The 25,163-nt window shown below is 38.8% G+C and overlaps 1 protein-coding gene across 1 annotated transcript in view; it reads left to right on the top strand.

Annotated features, from left to right (window-relative positions):
• Window positions 1-25,163, top strand: part of TRAF3 (TNF receptor associated factor 3) — a 64,337-nt gene that overhangs the window by 24,560 nt on the left and 14,614 nt on the right. Inside the window, exons 4-8 of the mRNA XM_084208624.1 lie at window positions 11,771-12,027; window positions 15,217-15,268; window positions 17,486-17,590; window positions 18,472-18,639; window positions 22,886-22,966. Coding sequence (XP_084064750.1) covers window positions 11,786-12,027; window positions 15,217-15,268; window positions 17,486-17,590; window positions 18,472-18,639; window positions 22,886-22,966 — 648 coding nt within the window. The 5' untranslated portion in view covers window positions 11,771-11,785. The remainder of the gene's footprint in view (window positions 1-11,770; window positions 12,028-15,216; window positions 15,269-17,485; window positions 17,591-18,471; window positions 18,640-22,885; window positions 22,967-25,163) is intronic.

The raw sequence follows: 25,163 nt of genomic DNA, 5'->3' as shown, positions 1-25,163 counted from the left end.
AGAGTTGATGGGAAAAAAATCCAAACCACTGCTGTAATGTTGGAAGCTTCATTGCCTAGATACAAGTTATTTGCAGGAAGTGGGAATCAGCACTCTTTCCTCTGAAGTGTCATTAGCAGTGCAAGATCCTCTAAGCTCTAATCTTCGGATGTAAACCCCTTCCTCTATCAGTAAGTGTCCTCTGCATACTTTTAAATCTGGCATTTGCTCCATTTGTAAATTAATTCTTTCCATTCTGCATATCTAAACTGTGCCTATGTGAATCTTTATAACAAGCAGATAATTCTTTATGAGCATAAATTTTCCAAGGAATCTGAGTATTCTCATGTAGTTTCTAGAGTAACACCTGGAGGCTTTCAGGTTTGAATTTTGAAAAATAAAAGTGCATGTTTAAAGGTTAGATTGCCATTAATACATTAAACAGAATTGCTTTATTAAGTATTTATTTGGTAGAAGTGAACATGATTTCATTAATATTAACTAAAGAAGCCCTCAGGCGATAACCATGCAAAAAGAATTTTCAGCTAAAACTGTCAACTTCATATTCCAAATCTGAAGACACGTCTCTTTAAGGCCTTGTGGATAGTGTGGAATGCACCACTTTTAATGTGTTTCTGAAGCAGCAGCAGTACTGTACAATTTTATCAGAAATTTCTTTGAAAGGTTGCTATTGCTTGTGTTAAACTTTTTTGGCTGTGTAACAGTGATAAACACTTAGTTCTGGGTAGTGATGTGAAGTTCAGTCAGAAAAATCTGTAAGTTATTTTGACAATTTCCACACTAGGTATGTTGTAGAAGGATAACATCCTCATTGAGTTTTGTTAATTCTCTTAATCCAGTACAAGGGAAACCTTCAAAGGGACATGGGGTTTTTTTGTCCTTAATAGTGTCCTGTCTGACCCAGGGCTGTAGAGGTGGCTTGTTCTCAAGATGTCACTGATATTTATTGATCTGAAACCTCCAGAACTGCAGTTGGTGTAAACCTGCAGGTAGCAAGTAAAACATTTAAGGTTAGCAAGACAAAATAATCCCATAGTTTGTTACCTGGCAAAGTAATCACAAAGAAGAGGTAGAAACTAGGAGAAACTGTGAGAGAAACGAGGAAATTGCATGCAGGTTCCAGGTAAAAGAGTCTTTTAATGACGCTTTACCATTGGAATAATGAACACTGTCATACACCAGCAGGTATTTGTGTCTTATGTGCACTTGGCTTCCAGTAGCACATTCCTAAAGTCTGTGTTTACTACAGGAGGAAGCAACATGCTCCTTCCTTTCTTACATTGCTGGGAAACATGTTTTGTGAATCTAAATTTTCAGTTAGGGAAAGCACAGCTTCTCCATGAACCCCTTAATAAAGGTAAGAAAGGCATATGAATACTATGACAAGTCTGGGTAAACGGTCTGTGACTTTCTCCTGAAAACTCAACTTCAGTAATACCTTTTTACTAGAGCTGTAGAAACTGAAATTTCTAGTATAACTAGAAATTTTTAGTATAACTAGAAATTCTAGCACAAGTGGTTTAGAGGGTTTTAAATTTTTTTAATGTATTTTATTCCTTCTTGCAGATTGTTTGCAAGTGTGGTTTGGTTGGTGGTGGTTTGGTTTTTTTCCGCATCTAATATAAAAATCTTAACAAAACTCCCACATTTTTCCCGAACTTCAAGATGTTGGTCATAGATGATACAATCTAACAGTGTAGTGCACAGTGTAGACGTTGAAATCACTGCAGTCAAACCTGCTATCACTTCATTAAATAAGTGAATGATAGGTTTTTTTCCCCCTCACATTCTGATAAATAATAAAAATAGGCAAATTAAAAGAGAGGTACTGTCATTCTCTTTTTCCTTTTCCTTCCTGATTAAGAAGCAATGGATTCAGACAAAGCTGAAGACATCATCTCAAAAGGTGGGAAATTTCACTCAGGATTAGTAAGAGGTTGAATTCTGTGCATGAATAAATGTCTTCCATGCAGTTTAGTGTTCAGTAAAATATTCTGATGATGTCACATGCTGTGTTAATTTCTAGAGTTTGATTAGTGTTTAGGGCAATGTAAAAAAGTATTTCTTTCCTACCTGTGTTCATAGTATGCTGTGTTCATTGGGATGAAATGGAAGAGCAGGAAATCTTTTATGAGAGTGAGTTAATTTCCATTAAAGACATGGAAAACTCCCATGAAAGACAGGTTAGATAGATTTTTTTTTTGAGTTTTGGATGTAGGCTTAGAAAACTTACTTTAGTTAGAGTGGAAAGAACTTCAAGTGGAAGTGAGAGACTGTGGTTTTAAGTTTTCTGGTATGGTCATTTCTAGTTGCGCAGCACTTCATTTGAGTTCCAAAGGTGCCGAGCCATATTTGAAGTTGCATTCTGTTTCATTTACCAGATTCCTCTAAACTCTGCTGTGTTCAGAATTTCCTGGGAGGACTATTTTTGTTAAAAGATGAGCTGCATTTTAATATTAATTAAGTTGTATTTTATAGGTATTCTTGAGAAGGCAGTTTTGCAGTAATTATTTATAATAAGCTTCTTGAAGTGCTTTGGATTTTTTCTTTTTATTTGCTGGTCTCCGACACCTTTGCTTTCACATACTTTCTTCTAATTGTAGAAGATGAGGTACTACCTATCTTATTTTTTTACCTCTGCTGAGATTTCAAGGCTGGATTAATTAAGAGACAGCACAGATGCACTCTGTCAGGAATTGGCAATGCAGAAATATTCTTCATGCACTTGGCAGACAGCAGTGTAGATAAGTAGACTCTGATTTGAGGAATATCTTCTGCTGTTCTGATAGACTTGAAATTTTGTTAGATTTGAAGCTGAGGATCTCTTTGACTAACAGAAAGTAAAAGAATAGCATTGATTGATAGGTCTTGGTTTAAGAACAAAGAAAATGTTGACAAAAATACTGCAGGAATTTTTTGATTCCTACTTGGTGATGTCAGAGATGAAGAGACTTTGTTGTCTTAAGTTGCTATAATTTATAAGCAAGTTGTTACTGATTATTCATGCAGCAGATTTTTCTTGAAGGCACACCTTGGGAGGAAAAGGGGACTAGGTCACTAGAGGATGAGCCATCATTTTCTAGGACTGCATGCTAGGATGAGAATGATTGGAACATGCTGTTTGCCTTTACCCTTGCTGATCCTTGCTGGGGTTTGTTGTTGCTCAGTCACAGCAGGCAGAAGTGGGAATCATAGTGAGCAGTTGGGCTTTTGGGTGTCTGTGATTTGACACTTGTATCATGTGAACCAAAGACTTGTGTGCTGTGCAGCAAAAGTAAAGGAAGCGTTAGACCTGCTGTAAAACAGGAATTGGAGGAAATCTGGATTGATGGAAATAGTTTTCCATAAAAACAGAGTACTTCAAATGCAAATATAAGCTGGTTTTTCCTAGTTCTCTCTTCAAAGCACATGTAAAATCAGTTTGAAAGACAAAACTACCTTTAATTCCAAATATGATTTTCATGGCGTTTCTGGGAATATTTTATCTGAGTATATTTCTTTTGCGGAACATAAAATGTTTCCTTTGTAAACAGAGCCAGAAGTTAAAAAAAATCAGAAATTCATAGTGTTCAGCCACTTCCCTCACATAGGACTGTCATATGTATCTCAATCATGGACTTCCCCTAAACAGCAGAGGAAGAGATTAAAGTACACTTTGTTCTGTGATCATCTGTCTATCTTTTGATCTTTCCTGTTCTTTATCTGCTTCTACTAAAAGCCTGGTATAGAAATGCAGATCACAGCTGGGGGTTAACTTCACAGATGAAATGCAATAGCTTTGTCTAGGGGTGCATGAGAGAAAAGAGGAAATGTACAGGAACCTGAATTGGAAATGCAGAAGAATACTCATCGTGAGCTTGGACAGCATTTCTCTTATCTGTTGTCTTGTGACCCAGGCTTTCAAAGCTTAAGAGGTCTTTTGATTTCTAAAAGATGCTTTTGATTTCTTGCACTTCAGATGACTTTATACTGTATTTTGGTAGCCCAGTGAGATTAGGAAGTAATTACTGAGAGCTGTAGACAGCAAGTGTAAGTCAAAATACAAACACTTTATTTTTACTGCTGCCTCAGGCTGAATCTTAAAGCTGTTTTGCCAACCCATGTGTCATGATTCAAAGGAATGCTGTAAGCTTTCAAAAAAGCAGGAGTTGAACATAGTGTCACATAAAAATCAGCTTTCCTTAATTGCACTGACTTACCTTTTCTGCTGTCTTTTTAACAGATAAAATTTAAGCCCTTTAAAAGTTGTGGTTTTTTCTTTTCTCTCATCTGGTGAAATATGTTTGACTAAATGTTAATTGTATTCAGCATATTATTGGATAGTTACTAAAAGTGTCAGTCCCTGGCTTCTTGGGCATTCTGAACTATGTTAATACTATATTATTACTTATAAATAAATATGACTAATCTAACCTCTTAGTGCTGACATAATTACTTTCCAAATCTGTCCTTTATTTAGAATCAGAAGTTTGTTACACCAAGCAGGAGGGAGTATATGTTAGAGCTCTTTTCATGAGAGCATAGTCCAGCAGACTTGCTAAATTCAGATCCCTTGGATGGGGATGCTGTTTTGTTTAATCCTCTAAGACACTTCACATGGCTGTGTAGACCTGTTTTTGAAAGAAATACATCCAAGGAAATAGCTAAGTTAAAAGAATAAAACAATGTAAAACATAACTTACCTTTTCTTTTCAGCTCTTCAGTCATCTTGCAAACTAGAACATGGAAATACACAATGTTTTTGATTAAAGTGACACACATAGTTGTTCTTTTGCAAGAATATCATGATAGCATCTTTTGATTATGCTTCTGATTTTCTAGGTCAGATAGGAAAGGAAGGAATAGCCTGTACCTTCCAAACCAAAAATAGTTTTCCTATTTGTTCAATAATTTCTACAGTCTAGAGCCTGTGGAGATTGTGGTGAAATATGGTTTAATTGCTTGAGATCATAGCATTTCAAGTATCGGAACAGGCCTTTTTGCTGCCTACTAATAACACATCATAATTGCTGCAATAAAAACTCTTGGCCAGGGGGGTGTTAAGTGCTGGGAGAGGTTGCAGTTTCTTTACCCACTGCTGAGATTGAAAACTCAGCAGTGGACCTGACCTGACTTTGAAGATGGTCTCCTCTGAACAGGAGGTTGGGCTGGATGACCTCCAGAGGTGCCTTCCAAGCTCAGCAGCTGAGATACTGCACTGATGAGTGGCTCTGGAGAGCTTGCAAGTGGCAGAAGCTTCCTCTGTGGAGAATACTCAGTGCGCATCTTCTGTGTTTTCAGATGTTTGGTCTACTTGCTTATATCTGATTTTTCTTGTTGGTCTTCGTCTGTTCTATTACGTGTATGATCTCCAGGTCTTCACAGCAAGGAAGGTGCATGCTTATGAAATCGTAGGGCAAAGTTTAAAGTAGTTAAAATAGCCTATTTGTTTTAGCACAGTGAAAAAAAAGTTTTAAATATCAACAGTGCTTTCATTTCTGTACAGGAATTAGACTTAGTATTTGAGTGTGAATATAAAAGAAGGTGAGGAGTGGTCTCATATTTCTCACTGTATAAAGTTGTATCAGTTTGGGTGACTTAGCAACCCTTCCTTACCCTCCACAGAACATTCTCCCAGAGCATGTCCTGGAAATACCTAAAACTCTGTTATTTGGTCATATATATGTGTGTGGGTGTGTGTATGTATGTATGTGTGTATATATATATATATATATATATATATATATATATATATATATATGTATGTATGTATATGTGCTCTGGAGAAATAGTAAATAGCGCTTCCAGCATGAAAAATACATGGAGGTAAAAATAAATAAATCAGTAGTTCCCCTGTGCAAACAGCAGGAGTGGACATGCGAACACCTCTGACTCACACAAAACAAATATGGATGGTTGTCTAAAACCTGCCACTCCAGTGCTGCCTCAGTCATGGCCTGAGTCTTTCTTTGGAGTGATTCTGGCCATTTGCATTTATTTATCTGTTGTTCAGTGCCCCTGCCCAGACTCAGCAGTGGGGTTTTGCCAGAAGGCCGGGCTGAGGTGTGGTGGATGTTGTGAGAATGATAGTCTGCAGTTGTACCCCTTCATGCTTGAGAGCTCCAGAGTAAAGATTTCCATGGCAGCCTTATTTTAATATTTTTGACATGTGTGCCCTGAGTAAACTGATATGTTGTCACCAATATACTGCTTTCAGCTTGCATTACTGTTTTAACAAGACAGAGTATGTCAATATGTGTTGCATACTTTAATAGCACTTGGAAGCAGAACCAACTCAGAAGACTTGTCTAAAAATGGTGAAAGAAAGATGGACATTCTTTTCACTATGTTCTAGGAATTTATTATAAGCTATAAAATGCTGAAATATAAGAAAAAGTTCAGGTTGTTTTAATAATTTAATTTTAAGATAAAGGTTTCTGTGTGCTAACTTGAAGCAATAATTCTTGATGATAAAAAGCAAGTGAGCTTTTCTAGGAAAGTGATCTTTCTAGGAAAGACTGAAGATCTGGAAGTCCCTCTCCTGGTACCCGGTTATGTGTCTCTCTGAGGATATCATGTGGAGTATGGAAGAAAATTCTGTGAAGAGGAGTGAAACTCATGAAGTTTGTTTTCCTGCTAATCTGTGCTCTACATCTTTTTTTTTTTAACCTCTACTCCCCCCTCCTCAAAAAAAAAACCCAAACAAAACCCAACCTAAAAAAAAAAAAGCAATAAAACAACAAAAACCCCCAAATCTTCAGCCCACCCCTGCTTTTATGGTACAGGAGGAGACAGGCCATGAAGCTTGGTGGGGCAAGAGGGAGCAGGTGTTCCTGGCTGGTGTGTGTGTGTCTGTGCACTGACTGACTGATAGACCATGGGGATGCACTTTTATAGCCTCTTGCTCACTGGAACACTGCATTAAGTTTCTCTTTCTGTTCCCCTCATAGCTGTTCAATTTCATGGAAACACTGTCCAGTTGGTTGGCATGTGGTTTTGGGAGGCTGAGAGGAGAGACAGCACAATCACAATCCCTTATCTCATTAAAAGCTAGACTGAAAAATTATACCCCAGGCTACACAAAAAAAAAATGACCTAGTTAGGATGAGATGCTGAAGTTTGTGTGCTTTTACGCGTTTTGGATACAAAAACTTTTTGAAGAGGAAAGGTTACTTTTCTGCTCTGATCTTAAGCTCCCTGTCCCACTTTGTTTCTCTTTCAGAGCTTAATTTAGATATTGTGCATGCAGTGCTGTTCTGTTTGAGGAACTCCTGTTCTCAGTGCAAATTGTAATTTGATCAAAAAGCTTTGCTGTCCTGTAGTAATAACCAAATAAAACAGTGTCATGCATTATTCTCTTCCAAGGTACTGTAATGAAAACATTTCTTTCTAATAGCTTTTTGCTCTTTTTGAATTTTAAAACTGTGGCAAAAGCTTATTTGCTTCATATTGTCAATATACTGAAACTGTCTTCATGCAGAGCCTTCTAGGCTCCAAATCCTATGGCACCTAATACAATCAATTTTTTAGGAGTGTTTTAGATTTATATAAGAGTTATTTTTTTTCTGTTTTTGTTAGGATGCAAATTTATTTTGATTTTTTTTTAATAGAAGCTTTATTGTATTTCAATGTCACAAACTGGCTTTATTCCCAAAGAACAAATCATAAAGATATGTGCTAATACAGAACACAAGTGGACGTTTGCTCTTCGTGCAGTGAGAACAACACTCTTGCTTGAATAAGGAAAGAGCAAACTGCCTTTTGTTTGGGAATTCCCGTGCTTCCTAATTCTCCGAACAACTTCGTGGGTGAGCAAACTCACTTTTGCTTCCAGTTTCTAGGTTTCTATACTGATCCTAGTATTAGTTAAGCACCAACAAATTGTTCTGACCTTCACTGCAGTATATACAGCTTGAAGTATCAACTGGGGCTCAGCCTCAGTTGCTTGAATTCCACTTGCATTGAGCAAGAGTAGTGACCAGACTGGAGCAAACAGTGTCACAGTGTCACCCATCTGATGGCCACGACAATGTCCATTCAAGTGTGAATATTAGCAGATGCTGGTTGCAGGAGAGGTGGCTGAAAGACAAGCAACAGTAGACAGAACCAACCTTGGTGACTGTGCCTCTTTTTTTTATGTGCTTATCTGTCCTGAAAAGTGATTGTCCAGGGTTTAACAGTTTTAAAAGACATCTAAAAGTCATATACTTTTATTGTGATAATCTTTTCCCACAGATAAGAAACTGGAATGTAAGAACTAGCTGGTGACGAATTAGGCACTAAGATTTAGCTTGCTGAGCAAGAACCAGAGTCTTTGGCTGGATGGCACCTTGCCATGCCTTTAAGAATCAGAGGCCCTCACCAGAACTGGCCTATCTTGGATGCCCTAGCTAGGCTCCTCTCTGGAAGTGTGTTAACTTCACTGCCACAAGTGCAGAGTACCTTACTGAGGTGTGACTTCAAATTGCCTCTTGTTGGCAGTTTGAAACATGATTGTGGGGGAATAATCAAAGTCTTGCTGTTGAAGGTTCCTGCAAAGGAAGAGAAGCCGTTGCAGCTGACACCCTGTAGTGGCATGGATGTCAGAATGCTGTTTCCAAAAGGGTGGCAGCTGAAATGCTTGTATTTTCTGTGCTTGTGTTCACTGATCCCACATGCAGGGGTAGGAGCATGTAACTAATATGCATAAAGGCAAAGCTCTGTGCATACAGACAGACTGACCACACTTCTCCCCATCCCCTTGTTAAATACAGCTTGTTCATTGTAATAAGGTTGTGGTGGTCTTGCAGGCTCAATGCTCTGTTGTATTTTATGATAGTACTTCATGAATGGCTTCCCAGTTTTGCTGCACAAGAAAATGCTGGCATTCAGAGTATTGTGGAAGAGAATTCTTCACCAATCTGGCTGCTCTATTGCTGAGCTTGTTTAGCTTTTCTGGTCTGACATACTTCTTCATAAAATAAATACAAAACCCAAGACAGACAAATCTTTTAAGCATGTCCCATAGTATGTTTTATTTGTCAGTGTGCTTTCTGCTTCTTTTCTGTGACAAGATAGCCAAGATGTCAGTTCCAAAAGTGGAGTCCTGTGGCACCCTGTGCACTTTATTCTGGTGTGAAATCTCTCTTGACAGCTGACAGTCCAGCCTGGAGCAGTTTTGGATCTCTGTGAAACTCTCACCTGCTGCTCATTTGGCATTCAGTGCTGTCTGTGTTAAGTCTTGAATATTCTCCTGTCACCCCTGCCTACCTCCTTGTGACTAATTATTCCATTTCCTTGAAGAAATCATGCTTTTGGAAGACTTCACATCTCCAATCATCTTTAGCTTCTTCTTCAGAAGAAACTTAATGGGGAAGCAGACATTCAGTAGTTGTGGACTGTGACTTGGAAATTTGGGAATTTTGTGCTCTCTTGACTTGACAATTCTCCTTTCAGCATCTCTTTTAGTGCCTCTTTTTCTGTATTTCTTTTGTGGGTTAGAAACAGGTCATGCCTTGTTTTTTCTGTCATTTTAAGGAAAGTAATGTTCCCTGTGTTGTTCCTACAAATCAACATGCTTGAAGTTGGCCTTTGACTTCAAGAATTGCCAGAATAGTAGAGTTCTTGAATATGAGTTAAAAAAAAATACACAGCTGCAGAGGGGAAAGAGGTGTTAATACCTATAAATCAAGGAACTGATACATTTACAGATTCTTAAACGGCAAGTGCCAAATGAAGCTTTTCCAATCACACATAGGAAGCAAGTCTCTAGGTAGCTAAATTTCAGCAGTCTGAACACTTAAGGAGTTGCACTTTTTTTCATCTCTTGCTAATCTTTTCTCTTAGAACCACAGAAGTGTCAGGTCCTAAGCTCCATGACTGCATTTCCCCATGTCCAGGCATTGATGTACAGCAGCACTCATGCCTTGGGCAGTCTTTAAATCTAGACTACCTTTGTGAGCTGCTTTCCTTTCTCATTCATGGCACTTCTGTGAACCTCCTTGTCTGAATCATGTTCTCAACATCAATCTCATTTCTTTTGTCCTGGTTACAATCTTGACTTGCCTCTTCAGTGTCATTATTACCTGCTGGGTTTTTATGCCTGCTGGTGAAACTGTAGCTAAGGTCTGAAATAATCTGAATTTCCTCATTAATGAGACGTGTGAGTCACTTTCAGTTCAACACAGACTTTTTGGTTCTTTCACATGTTGTTCTGTCAAGACATAGGTCTCTGCAGTCTTTGAACAGCAGACAAGGAATAGACTCACATTAATTCAAATTATGGATCAGAATTTATAGTAGCTTTTCAGTTCGTTGAACCTGTTGGGTTTTTTCTTTCTTTTTTTATTTGTTGTGTGTTTGTGTTGTTTTGTTGGTTTAAAATAAGACATAGTTACTGGGTCTGTGTGCCAAGTTATGAGAATGGGTTCTTTGGGCTCTCTCTGAGTTTGATGGAGATCAAAGAGGTTTTCCCCTGGGCAAGGGGGCAATGAAGTGAGAATTCTTCACTCAGCACCTCTACCCTTGCTCAGCTGGTGTTGTAAAAACGTGAAATGGTCTCAGCATTGAGTCACAATGATTTTGTCTTTTGTTTCTGAAAATAATGCCATCAGAAATGAAAGAAAATTCTGTACCCATTTAGTTTGCATGGAGAATTCTGTACCAAAATTCCAGATGCAGAAATTACCTACAAGTAAATATGTTTCATTACAAATGTGTGGTTTTGGGCTTAGCAAGGGAAGGTAAGATACCACAAAAACTGCGTACAAGAGGGTTTGTGTATTTGGAATGTGAGGCATTTGACTCCCTTTGTGGCATTTGTGGACATACTTTGAGAAGTGAACTGAGCCTCATTTCTTCATTCTGCTTCCTCCAACTGTGCTTTCTCCTGGATATGCTGAGCCTTTCTAAGAGCACTTACACTTGCTTGACTACAAGATTTGCTTGGAAATGATCGAAAACACATTTAAAAACTCAAAATATTAAGGGATATTATTCTTCTGTTGCTCTGCTGATGCTTTTCATGCTGACCTAGAAGATGGATTGTCCAAGATAATAGCTACTGTAATTTACTCTTCAGCTGGATTAATTATTTTCTCAGCTACCTGTCAGTTGTGCTTAGCCCTGGTAAATTAATCAAATAGCCATGTTGCATAGGCCCTTCTCTGCTGTCAGTTAGACTTTGCTCAGCTCCTCTCTTCAGGTGAAGATGTGCCATGAAAAGGTTGGAGAGTATCTAATGTGTAAAGCCCTTTTGTGGTGTTGTGAAGCAGACTTAAAGCAGCGTGTCTTACACTATGCTATTGCAAAGGGATAGACAGGAAAAGTGGGCAGGGGAGCTGGGCAGGCACTGGGTACCCTGTGTAGGACACTGGTGGTTGTGTGCTTTTGCAGTAGCATTTGAGCAGGACCACATGCAGTACTGTACCAGAACACCTTCCTCACCACACCTCTTGCCTAATGGTTGGACTTAATGTTAAGCAATGCTTTTCAGAGGGAGAGAGAGGAAGATATGAAAGAATCCCTTATGTATTCCCAGACTGATGGCCATAATTAACACTTCATTTTCAGGAGCAGATTTTAATTCTTTGCTTTCTAGAGCCTTTGAAATATGTAGACTATTTTACAGATTTGCTATGTGAAATACACTCAGGCAATAATGTATGTATAATGTATGTTCACGTGATGTGTGGACACAGATCTATTCTTGATGCTTTCTGATTTTATGCAGTCTCTCAGATGCTTTGTTTGTTTCATTTAAATGGCAAAAGAGGTCCTAATTTCTCAGTTTTTTCTCACTTTTGATTCACAGAAACTATCTTAGAGCATGGACCCCAGTAAGAAGTCAGAACCCCCTTTATCTGTAGAAATGGTACAGCAGAGGGCCAATCCTGACCGCAGTCCATCAGCATCCATCTATGTTCCAGAGCAAGGTGGCTACAAAGAGAAATTTGTGAATGCCGTGGAAGATAAGTACAAATGTGAAAAATGTCACCTCATCTTATGCAATCCTAAACAGACTGAATGTGGACACAGGTTCTGTGAAACCTGCATGAATGCTTTGCTGAGGTATGTTGTTTGTTCTGGTAGAGCATGTTGATACTGTTAGATGTTGTGAACTGCTGACATTACTGTGAACACCACTGCAGCTTTAGGAGTATGTTGAGTCTCCCACTGTTTCTGGCTTGAGTATTTGTTACCTGTGTGCTGGTGCAAACATTTTGGCTCTGCTCTGGGTCAGGATAAGACAACTGGGTTTTTCATCAGTATTGTTGGAGCAGTTGTTAAGGTGGTGTAATCCTGTGTAGAAATGTGTTAGGTAAGAATTTCATTCCCTGTGGAGCCCATGTGGAGTAGCTGTTTCACAAGACTTCTGACTTGGGTAATCTGGTGTCAAATACACACAGTAAATTGTCTGTGTGAGGAAGTGAGCTTGGACGTTCCTTGGGGTGGTGCTACCTAACCTGGCTGTGGACCCAGCCTCAGAATGGATGGTGGGGCCCTTGGATAAATGTACCTACTTGTGGAGCAGTTTCCCTGTAGCCCTTCCAGCTGTTTGTTGGGGGACTTGCATGACCTGTGGACTGCAGGAGGGTCAGAAAGGCTGGCATCTCTGTTACTGAGGTGTTGGGGCCAGAGTGCAATGAGGTGAGCGAATGGTAGAAATGTAAAATGAATGCTGGGAGGTGCAGTCTTTCCAGTCTAGATAAGAATAAAATTACAATCATTCAGGGAGTATCTAGGTTTTAAGTGCCTGTGCAACAGTAGATTTCTTTGCCTCTCAACTTTGGTGCCTTACTGCTGGTTGTATTCAGTAATGTGATTTCAAAACTTTGTGTAATGTTTGTAGACCATTCAGCACACTTCAGTGTCCTGGGGTACATAAGCACCAAATGTGTTCATTTACTACTGAAAAAGCAGAAATACAGAAGATACCTCGTTTGATGAATGTTGCATACTGGACTACTATCAGAGAGAGCATTTGACTTTGGAAGCCTTGGTGATCTGTTTACTTTTTGTGACCACTCTGACCCTAGATGCTGGTTTATATGTCACTTGGAAATACTGTAATCTGATATCTAATACTTAGATATCTAAGTCAAGGCTACACGCAGCATGGCAAGAGTATGGAAGTTATTACAATATTCAATCTCCTGATAAAGAGTAATCTCTGTACTGAGCAAACACAAGGGTTAATAGTTCACTAATGCACTCCTACAGGTTTTGTGTCTATAGCATTTCAAATTTAAAACAACAACAAAAAACCCCACCAACTTTTCTTTTGATACACAGTGTGAAGTGAGGTGTGGTATTTAAGAAATGCAGTTATTTCTTATTCAGTATGTGTTTTTGGAAGACTCTTACAAGGTTAATAACAGTGACTGCAAAAAACCAAACACCTGCCATGCTTGGATGTGAGCAGGTTGGCAGAGCAGATCCTTGACAATCTAAGCAGTAGCAATTCTGGCATTGCTAGAGTCTGGGCATTTTTCCTTCCCTGCTGTGAGACATGCACATGTGCTTATTACAGTGTAACTAGAATATGTGTAATTTTATCTTCTGACTTTCCAACCACTCTGTTACTGAAAAGGACATGTGCTTCTAAGGCCATTGAGTTATTTCACTTTATTTAAGTGCTTGTTGTAAACAAATCCTTTATTAAAATAAAATTTTCATCTCCCCCTTTATTTATTTTTTTTAATGAAAAGCATGCCATAAAATTGAGAGTAAAATTGGTTTATGTTGGTCCTGTATTTGGCACAAAATTTTTTCATTCAGTGTTGATACACTGCTGCATACACAAACACAGTAATTGTATGCTAGCAACTTCTGTTCCAGGGTTGTTTGAGGACAAGGAATTGGGAGTTAGTGGAGATAAAGCAGTAAAGATGTCTGCTCAGTATGCAAGAGTAGTTTGCAAAAGCAAGTGGGATGCTTGAGTGAATTCAGTAAGAGCAAGGAAAGCATGACATTGTATTAAACACTCTATGCCCTGATGTAGTTTAGTTACTTTTTTTTTCCTGACTTATGAAAAGCATTACAGGTATTGAAGCTTCGAGGTACTTAAGATGCTCAGAAATATGATGTGAGACAAAATGGTTGGTTTGAAGAGCAGAAGCCAGCGAGATGATTTGAAATAACCGTACAGAATATATAACATAATTGAACTTTTTCAGCCTTTTACATTGATTTGCACTGCTGCTGGCAGCCACAGCCTATCAATGAGGTGCTTCATGGAAGAATTCACACAGCTTTTACCTGGTGCTTTTCGTCTCGGTGCTTTACAAGGAAGATAATTTTGACTGTTCCCATTTTATGTGGAGAAAAGGAGCTAAAAAGGAACAGAATCACAGAATCGCTAAGTTAGAAGATACCTTCAACATCATTGAGTCCAACCCAGCCCTGACACCTGAACTAAACCAGGGCACTGAGTGCCACATCCAGTCTGTTTTAAACACAGCCAGGGATTGCGACTCCACCTCGAACGAAGCAGCCTGCTCTGGTGGAAGGTGTTCCTCTCCATGGCAGGGCAGGGGAACCTGATGAGCTTTGCTCTCTTCCAAACCAATCCATTCTATGATCCTAAGGGGTTTACACTACAACACTTGGTAGGTCAGAGCCAGAAACAGCTGTAGAAACTCAGGTTTTCTGCACTCCAGTTTCTCGTCACAGTCTGCCCTGCTCCTGATTCTGCCTGTTGTCCAAAAGGTCACAAGTTTAATAATTACTTTACTAAGGCAGCTGCAAGGCAGTTTTTCAGATAGAGGAGGCAGCAAGCATCTGTAATGGTTGCTAAAATCAGAACAGACTTGACAGACATGGACATAAATACTTTTTTACCCTAAAAGGATGCATAATTGACTATCAGAGAAAGTAAATTTTCATTAGGTATTGTTTGAAAAACAATAATTAAAGAGAAAATATGCCTGTTTTCACAGATTGAGAAATGACAACAATTTTGGATCAGGTGCAGACTGAAAAAAAGGAATGAGTTTTGCCAACTTGAAAACCACTGTGCAGTTGTCTGGAGACATTGTGGTGATTTTACTTCTTTGGGAATGCCAGATATTTTCCACTGAAAACTCAAGTGTTCAAGTTTATTGAAATAATGTTGTATTTTCTCCTTATAATGAACTATATCCACTTTTAATGGTTTTAGAATATATTGAATAATCAAAATCAAGTGCCTCATAAATGGAAATTTTGTACTACAATAATTCAGATGAGCTAAAATAGTTGTTTTTCTTTTCTCTTCAGATCTTCTAGTCCAAAATGTACAGCATGTCAAGAAAGCATAGTAAAAGATAAGGTAATAAAATAGTTTCTTATTCAAGAGTATTGAACTGTGTGGCATACACAAGTTGTGTTACTGTTATGTGGTAATTATTTCATATATCTAATAAGCTGCCTAAAAAGGTAGATTTGTCATAAAACCTAAGCTGTGCATTTTATAGAGGTAGGTGGCTCATTTTTCCTGTTAACCTCACGGTAGAAAACACATCAACTTCATCCCAAAAAGTCCAGACAGGTGTCACATCTTGTATTCATAGTTGGGAGCTGCAGCAACACATTGCACTTGTCGTCCCATCAATCAAGAGGATGATAAGAAATATTCCCTCTCCTGTAGATGCAGGGATGTGACAGGTCTATGTGAACACTGATTTGGCTCTAGACCAGTGGCTGCTGTTTCACTCCTCTCTTTTGCAGTGTGGTGTTCAGTGAACCCCGCTGGAATTAGGACAGTGGGGAGTTACAGTAATGGTAATGGATCAGATTCTTTTTTATAAGTGCAAGTTATTTCAGTGATACCCTCTTCACTGTTTTTCACATCAAAACTTCTTGCTGCGTTTAAATGTTGAAGGTAAAAAAACTTGGCTTGTACATGGTTTATGTGGTTTGACATTATTGCTAAAGTGTTCAGTAAATTATTTGTGCTAGCAGTCTTTCTTTCCTAAATGAATACTTGTGTTTGCAACCATTTTGAAGAAAAGGTTGATTGGTACATTAATGTCCCTTTGTTTTAATCCGAAACAGTTCTCTGAACAGTGCTCAGTGTAATTTAGTTTTGACATGGATGGACTCTCCAGGAGCTCAGACTCATGATGCCTAATTTATTTGTTCTTTTAACTCTGACTTTCTGGCTCTCAATATACATAAATATGTACATTTGTTATGAAACTTGAAGTATCTGTAAAACAGCACAAGAAGGCCAATGTGTACTAAATACCTGTTAGACTGACTGTGCTAATCAGTGTTTTTCATGAAACTGGACACCCCTCTTCCCACAGAATGCGGAAGTCCTAAATCACAGAAATGCTTTTAGTCTTTGAAAAACTTTAAAGGTTGTCTTCTTACCTTATCTTCAGTGAGCAAAACTCTGCATACTGACCCTGTGAATTACTTTGGAAGAGATACTGCAGCATAGCCAATTGATTATTTAAATGAGACTTGTTGATTCATTAAACTTCCCACACACTTCTGCAAAGTAAATAGAAATCAGTGACCTGTGTCAGATGGGATCAGATGAGAGTGATTGCAGTGTTGCCTTCTTCACTGATACTGGGGATAGGTTCATAGTCACTGTGGGCAGGTGGATTATAATTCTTGGTTGAGTGTTAGCATGCAGAACCATTCCATAATTACAGGAGTGCTGCAGTGTGCACATTATCACAGGAGTCTGTTTATCAGAAAAGCAGTCATAGGTTGGGCTTGGTTCTTGAGATATTTCTTAATGGCTATTAAAGCAGTTGAAAAGCAATTAGAAGTTTATCTCTGCGTTTGGATTTTAAAATAGCAGTAATGGTTTTCAGTTCTTGTCTCTCTCTAGTTCCTGCCTGTTGCACTTTGGCTCCTTGAGAGTTCAGTTGTGTTGTCTCTTATAGGGAAGAACTCAAGCCCCAACCTCTATTTGTAACTTCTTCCATTTTTATTGTGGACAAAAAACACTGAAAGTGCTTATAAACATTAAAATGGGGAGATAGTTAAAGCCTGCTTATCTGTGAAATAAAAAACCTTCTTCCCTCCAAAACCTTAGAAAATATCTGTAATTTTACCACTGAAATGCAGGTAGGTATTCCGGCCATCCAGTCTAGTAATTTTGGGACCACCATCCATGACATGCTTCCTCTCCAAACTGGTGTGTCTCTTTTGTTCTATGGTGTTGTGCCTAATACAGCAGCTCCCCAAACAATAGAGAGAGTTCTAGCTTGTACAGGCCTAATATTGGCAAGCAAAAAGCAATTTCGGTCCTTTCTTGTACCTTTCTCTTTATTGTATTTACAGTTCAGCTGAAACAGTAGTAGAGTGTCTGTCCAAATACTCTTTCATTGAGCTGCTTCACAGTGGAGGAACCTCACATGTGAAGCACATTCTAGAAAAATAGAATAACAGGATTTTATTTCTGGTGCATAAAGCTAGAATTGAATAACACTGCTGTAGCCAAATTGCATGGCTTCTATTTTATTTGAACTTGCATATCCTTAACTGGTTTTCAGTTTCAAAAATAAAGTTATTTTTGAATTTTCAGGTATTTAAAGATAATTGTTGCAGGAGAGAATTACTTGCCCTTCAGATATACTGCAGAAATGAAAACAAGGGCTGTAAGGAACAGCTATCTTTGGGTCAATTACTGGTAAGTTAATCTAACAGTCATAAGCTTTCTTTTGAGTTAAAGAATGATGAAAAAATTCTTACAAATTAAAATCACAGTCAATTTCTTAACTTACTCTCACTGGTGGTTAATGTGATTTAGAAATGTTATGATGGAGTTAAACTGTTTTAAAACTCAGCTTTTTTATGAACTGTAAGAAATTATAAAAAATCATGGGGTTGTCTGGCACTAAAGCTTGGAAATACAAATGTATGAACCAAATGAGAACTGGAAGGAGAAATAGAATAGTGAAGAATCTTAATGTGTACTTGACAAATGTGAGAAATTTGATTTCTATTTTGGTGTGGTTTTATTTATCTTAATCCTCTCATGTGGTGTTTATGCATGAAATTAAACCTTTGGCTTCTCCAGAGTTGTGTAAAATAAGCTGTAGCTGTTTTGGTGAAGGCATGAGATAGCAGTAATTCAGCAGTTCAGCAGTTGTATGGTGTGGCTGCACAGCAGTTTGCAGTGAGATGTGTAGATTCTTGCTTTGAGTGAGCAAGCTCAGGTTCCTAAACAACTTAAAGCAGCATCTGTGTTTATGTGGAATTATATACCTTTATAAAAGAGTGCTTACTTTTACTTTAAATAGCCTGTGTAGAATTTTGTGCTGTTAGAATGCTTTTGGTGTAGGAGTAGCTCATGCACATCTTTAAGCAGTGAACGCAGCTGCCCAGGTAAAGGGACTGTACAGTCAGAAATGTATTCCTCAGTAGTTTGTCAGTGTTTGCTCTTGTGTGATGCAGTTCACAAAATAACTCTCCTTACTTTAGTTCTGAAGTTATTGAATGTTGGATGTCTTCAAAGGATGGAAGACATGCACAAAACTTAATTGGAGTGACTTTTTTTTTATCTTTCAGATGCATTTGAGGACTGATTGTCAGTTTGAAGAACTCCCATGTCCTCGTGCTGATTGCAAAGAAAAAATACTGAGAAAAGATTTGCCAGACCATGTAGAGAAGACCTGTAAATACCGGGAGACAACCTGTAAATACTGTAAAAGCCAAGTCCCAATGATTATGTTGCAGGTGCAGTATTTTCTTGTGTATACACATCAAGATTCCCTACATTAATGTGGAATAATAACAACTCTTCTTGTCCTCTGTAGCTGGCAAAAGAGCTTTGGCCCCTCAACCAGAATTAATAATTCAAAAAAGAAAATAGGCTTTCAAAACATGTCTTTTTCCTGCAAGAAAAAGTGAATTGAATAAGAAATATTTTCTTTATTCTGATGTTCAGATACTGCATTTTAAAAAGTTCACATCCACTGCCTGGTATTGATACTGAAGTTAATTTTGCTATGCTTTTTAGATTTTTTTACAATTTAGATAATAAATGCAACTACTATAATAACAATCAAATTTTGTGCAAGAAAAGCATAAGCTTTGCAATTGACTGGAAAAATAGCATCTTCTATGTAATACTTCTTTGGTACTGTGTGATCTGTTATGGGAGGAAAGGAAGATTGTAAAACCAATTCTGTCTTATGAGAGAAAAGGAAGAATGTCAAAGCAAATTGTACCTGGCATAACCAGCAGTGGTACATGACAGGCCTAGGATGAGTTACTGCTGTTCTTGGCATCAGAGTAGCTTGTCTGATAAGCAGCATATTGAGGGTTAGAATTAAGAGCAGAGGTTGAGAAAGTCATGCTTACATTACACATAGAATTTTAACTGGACTGTGTTTGTTATTTCACATGGAAATATATTATGCTGAATCTATCTTGGTATGATTTTAATATTCTTTTTAAAATTCTGTCTACATAGTTTCTGTAGTTTGATGGTCTTGGATCTCACACCTTCTTACTACAGTAAGAGTGATGAAATTTTATTCTCATTTGTGTTCTTGTGTGTTGTTTGTTAGGTGAAGTCTGACAGTGATGAGAAGTGTTCTTTGCCTGGAGATGTTGTTACAAAAAGGCATAGTTAGAAACTTGCCAAGTTCTGGTTTAGATTTGGCTCTGTTATTTGAGTGCACACTTGCAGGGTCTGGTAGTTCAATAACTGTGCCTTACAATAAGGTGGCAGAGACATGAAAATACACAGAAAAAATTAAGGTCTGCCTTGTATTTATTCTTGTACATTCTGATACAGAGGTGAAGTGTATTTAGGTAGATTATGGATGCTGTTCTCCCAGAATTATGATTAGCTGGGGATTGGCATGAGGCAAAATGTGACATTAAAAAATGTGTGGTGTCTTAACAGACAGAATCAGTGAGTTTTAACTATGTTCTGCAAACTGGATTGGCTGATATTTTTGGGGCTTTTTCCTGTATTTTTAAAAGTTCAGTGGTTATAGAAATGCAGATGGGCTTCTTTGTTGTGGCCTGATAAAATGTTATCTCACTATACTTTAGTAATAAGAATCAGAAGCTTAATGACACTTGTATGTTTGAATCTTACAATCACAGAATGGTTTGGCTTGGAAGGGACCTTAAAGATCATTCCTGTTCCAACTCTTCTGCTGTGGGCAGGGAGAGCTTCCCCTTGACCAGATTGCTCAAAGCCACATCCAACATGCCCTTGAATGCTTCCAGGGACTAAGCATTCACTATTTCTCTGGAAAATCAGTTCCAGTGCCTCACAGTCTGGAACTTCCTAATACCTAGTTTAAATCTGCCCTCTATCAGCTTAAAGCCCTTCTCCCTTGTCCTATCTCTACATGCCTCTGTAAAAAAGTCCCTCTCTGGCTTTCTATAGGCCCCTTTAGGTACTGTAAGGTTACTATTTACTTCTCATTTGAGTTTTGTCACCCCGTTGACAAAACTGGATTTTTAGAGATGAGCTTGAGTTCATCTCTGGGTTCTGTAGCCTAGAATTTTCTTTAATGTAATAATGACTGAAGCTGGCCTCAGTGACTTGAACTGAAAACGGAGGTAGGGGGAGCAGACTGAGAAAAAAGGTATGCAAATGGAAACAAAAAGATTTACTGGAGAACATGTGGTTCATGTCTTCATAGAATCCCGTGACCGGTCGGGTAGGAAATCCCCGTTGTTGGAGGCAGACTCCAACAAGTTAAAATGTTAGTAGAGAGCTTTTTTAGATTGCATTTGTCTTGCCTGCATGCTCACTTGGTGACTTTGCCTCCTAATGTTCTTTGTTCAAACCATCTAAAAATTTAAGGTTTCTTTTTGTCACAAACCTACCTTTTCCATCCTCTACCTCCTGACAGATAAAGATGGTGCATTGTTAAAATGGAAATTAGTAGTATGAAATGCTTCTGGATTACTGTATTTTTCTGTGTGAGATCCACAAAGCTGCTTGGAAATGCTTGTCCTGTAACATTGATACTTAGACAGCAGTAGTGTGACAGGGATCTGGAAGGACAGCACTGTTTCAGGCCTGGGCTCCTCCCTGAAACCCTGGCCATAAACCAGACCCTGCCAGTACAGTCTGGGCTCTGCCCCTTGGTCTGAAGTGCAGCTGAGCTGACTGGGATAGTGTTGGGGATGACCTCAGGCATTGTCCCTTGCTCCCTGTCACTGCTCTGGAGCCAGACATATTCCTAATGTGGCACTGGGTCTTCTGGGAGCTGTGTTAATATCCTGCCCTGCCCTCACCTGTGCTGTGAGCCCTGCATGTGCTGTCACCCGTGGTTTGTGCTGGATTTGGTGTTTGGCTTTATGTACTCAACTGGGTGAATTGAGACTGGGAGGAGGAGAGTTCTGTCACTGGACTGGGTTACTCTGGTATCTCCTGAAGTCTCTGGAAAGGCTTGCCTTGGCTTCAGTGGGTGGACACTACAGAGGATGTGGATGCAAGGAGGAAACCAGGAGAGAATGCTGAGAAGTTGCATGTTGCCTTCTTATCATGAACCAAGACTCAGTGTCACAGCCTTTGTCAGATGGTTTGGGTAGGTTAGGGAACAGGGTTAAGGAATTAAAATTAGGGAATGAACATTAGAAGGGAGTATTACTTGTCTGGTTTGTAGTTGATAAATAAACAAGGATGTGTGTAGGGCATTAGGCTTCTAAAGCCACGTGGTTGTGTGAGATGCTCCCTTCAGCACAATTCCGGATATGTTCAGAATGAGAGGCCCAGGTCCAGCTCTTGACTGAGCAGGGGTGGTGCTTTGGGGCTCCTCTTGTCAGAAGAGCATTGCTGTCACCCTGCCAGGCTGCTCTGAGGAGAGGGGCTGGCAGTGCTCCTGGCTGGGTACCCTGGTGGGGATGGACTGAAGGTGGCTCAGGAGTTGTCCCAGCTCTCTGGCTGAGGAGCAGCTGAGGGTTCCCTGGTCCCTGTCACTGGAACTGTGCCACAGCCCAAGTGAGTGAGTGTCAATGGGGATCATGGCAGGGTAGATGGCTCAGGACAGCATCTGGTGGCCTGCTTTAAAAGGAGGAGACACACAACTTCAGATAGTGGCACATTTATGCCAGAATTCTGACCAAGGCCTTTCGCATCTTGGACATCAAATCTCCTTTACATCTTGGTTTTGTTTCAAAAAATAGACCTGGTTACTGGGTCTGGTTAAAGGGCATGCTATTCGTTCTTCCCTTTCTAACAGGCATATAAATCTAGAGCTTTGTTTCCTTTACTTAAGTACCAGAAATGAAGCAGTGTGTTTCAAGTTGAATGGGACGTGTCACTTGACGAGAAACGGATTTTTCATTTTGTTGAGAAAACAAAGAGGAAAATGTAAATTCAGTTTCCTTGGGCCTGACTTTCTTCCCTCGCTGGGGTGGTAGGGTCTGACAGCTATGCTAAGATACTTGTCATCTGAGTTCAGGTTAAAATCCCTGCCCAGCATTGTGATGTCCAACAGTGAGTCTTAGTATCAGGTGTTTGGGAATCAAAATTAAAAAATAACTGGAAGGGAATATCCATACATAGGAAAGAGAATCTCAAAGAGTGGGCAGTGTACATTTCTGATGAACTTTCCCATGCAGTATGTACCCTCACTAGAAAGGACATCTAGACTGGTTCTGCTTTCTCTGAAAGATGCCAAATTTGTGAGTAATTGTTGGGGATTAAAACTTGACTTTGACTACTGTTCCATTGTATGAAGTAAAACCAATAAAATGGTAAGCAAATAGATTTGCATGGGAGAACACAAGGAAACCCTTGGTTTTGCTTCAGGATATCAACACCTCCATCAAAAGTACAAAATTATGTTTGAGCAATTGCAGTTCTGTAACTGTGCAACTGGGAATAACATTGAAAAAATCTTGTGGGATTTTTAATTATTGTAGGATGCTTTTCTTTGCAGGTAAGTTCTCCCTTAATTAAAGAGTAAGGTCTGATTTGTGGTTTGTTTGCTTTTTTCTTCTGTAGAAACATGAAGATACAGACTGCCCATGTGTCATGGTTTCATGTCCTCATAAATGTAGTGTTAAAACACTCATGAGGAGCGAGGTAAGAAGTCATGCCCAGTGTTGTGCTGAAAAATTAAATAATGTCTTTAGTAAGATCTCGCAAGAATTTTGCCAGAAGCCATTTCCTTGTTAAAATGTGAGATCTAAGGAAAAGCTTTTTCTACCACGCAGTTAAGTGTGATAACACTCAAATATTTTTAATGATTTCTTGAAAAACTATTTAAAAAGAAACAGTTTCTTAATTTTGAGTCATTATTACACTTGGCTTGTCCAAGATTAGCGCATGTCCTTCTTGCTTTTGTTTTTACTAGCTCTCCCCCTTCCCTTCCCTTGTTTCAGCACCACAGAGCAGCATCTTGGGGTAGTTAGCTTATATTAAAAAAAAATACACAATTAAAATTCAGTCCACATTGACAAGAGTTAGTAAAGACTACAAAAATCATACAGATGTGTAATTTCATGGAAAAACTTAAATTACTATTAGATCTATTAAATTTTGGGGGGAAAATAGCAACTGATACTTAGAGAAATGGTGTAAGATTAAGGTTGAGTATAACACTCCAACAGCAGATGCAACAATGCATAAAAGTTTCTCCTGATGTGTAGAAGCTTCCAGTAATATGTAGATGAAAAAAATTTAAGCCTGGCTTTGAAGAGGTCCGTGTTCTTGTACATGAAGAGATAAAAGTAGCATCTGTCAAAATTGAGGTACTTAATTTTTCCCTTAAAGTAGAACTTACTTGCCAAGGATAGAGAAGAACTTACTGAAGTCTTCAGCACTCAGTAAGCCTCTTTTAAGGAAAGTGAAATTTCTGATCTGAGGATGAGCTTTTCTCTTTCCTCTGCTACTTACTCCCCAAGCTGGATTCATGCAATTTCTCACTTGCACTTGTAAATTATTAATTGTGACAGTGTGCAGAAGGCACATAAGACTCCTGCCAAAGTTTGTGCAGTCTTTTCCTCCAAGATAATGAAATACAAAATATATGATAGATACTGTATTTATTAAGAGAAATTGAGCTGTTAAGAAAAGAGAAAATACATATACTGGCCAACCCTACCAGTGCTTACTGCCAAGATTAGATCCTGGTTCTGGAGCACTTTGGCTTATTCTTTAGCCCTGACTTCAGCAGTTACTTTCAGAAGAGGTGTGTCTGAGTGCTTGTGAGGGCTGCACCATTAAAGGTTGGGTTGTTACATACAGGGTCAGAATGGGGTTTGAAACCATGGGTAGAAACAGAACTTTAAACAGCCCTTTGCCCTGCATCATCTGTTGCTGTATGTTGCTTAATTTTTTTTCCTAATACTGTGAAAATGTATGTATTTCTTGGTTGCATGATTAGGGACAAGAAGTGTGATGCAGAAAATGGGAAAATGCCTGCCTAACAGTTTGAGAAAATTCTGTAGTGTACAAGTGGATATCTTAATGTAGAATAAAAGGCAATTTTCATGTTTAATTCATAACTCCTCGGCAGACTTCTGGTTTTCAGAAGTTGAAAAACGTGGCATTCCTGTAAAACCTGTTAGACCACATGTCCCTTTCTTACTTAATTTTTTTCCTCCAGTACATGTCTTTTGAAATGATACTGTGAATTTCTACAGGTAGTGTTTAGAATGCAATAGTTGTGAATCAGAGATAAGTGACTGATGGCATCTCAGTAAGAGATTTTAAAGCCTCTCTGTCTGTTCCAGAGCTACACAGTGAGAGCAGTGTTGATTCACCACTTCTTTCCAGGGAGGTGGATGAGCAGAGTCATGTGAGGCTTAAGGTGTGGGAATTTCAGATGAGATTCTGCAGCCCAAAGGAGTGATGCCAGCTGAGGAGCCAGGCTCTGGCTCCTGTCTGCTTTGTGGGAAATACAAACTGCAGACTCTGTTTTTGAAAGGAGAATGTTTGTTAGGCTGTCCTTTCCAAAAATGTCTCTCTGCTCCAACTTTTAGGCAGTTTGCATCCAGCTGCTGCCATCTGTGCTGCTGCTGTCCATGTATATGTATATGCTTCTGTGAATTGGTTTACTTTTAATGAAAAGTGGTCTGTGCTTGTAATAATCCAAGATATTGGACTAAATCTCAATCTGTGAAAAATGCAGGCATTTTACTAATCAGTTTTAATCCCGTGTACTGCATTTTTTTTAAAGTTACTTAACTGTACCTATTCTAAAACTCTTTGTCTGTTTCATGCAGTACTTGTTTAGTCTTTTTTGTGTAATTTAACTGTTAAATTTAGGCACGGAGAA

This window comes from Fringilla coelebs (assembly GCF_963513975.1).
Source record: "Fringilla coelebs genome assembly, chromosome: 6".
In the NCBI taxonomy this organism is placed as follows: domain Eukaryota; kingdom Metazoa; phylum Chordata; class Aves; order Passeriformes; family Fringillidae; genus Fringilla; species Fringilla coelebs.
The sequence above is the reverse complement of the archived record's forward strand: the minus strand, read 5'-3'. Positions and strand labels throughout refer to the sequence as shown.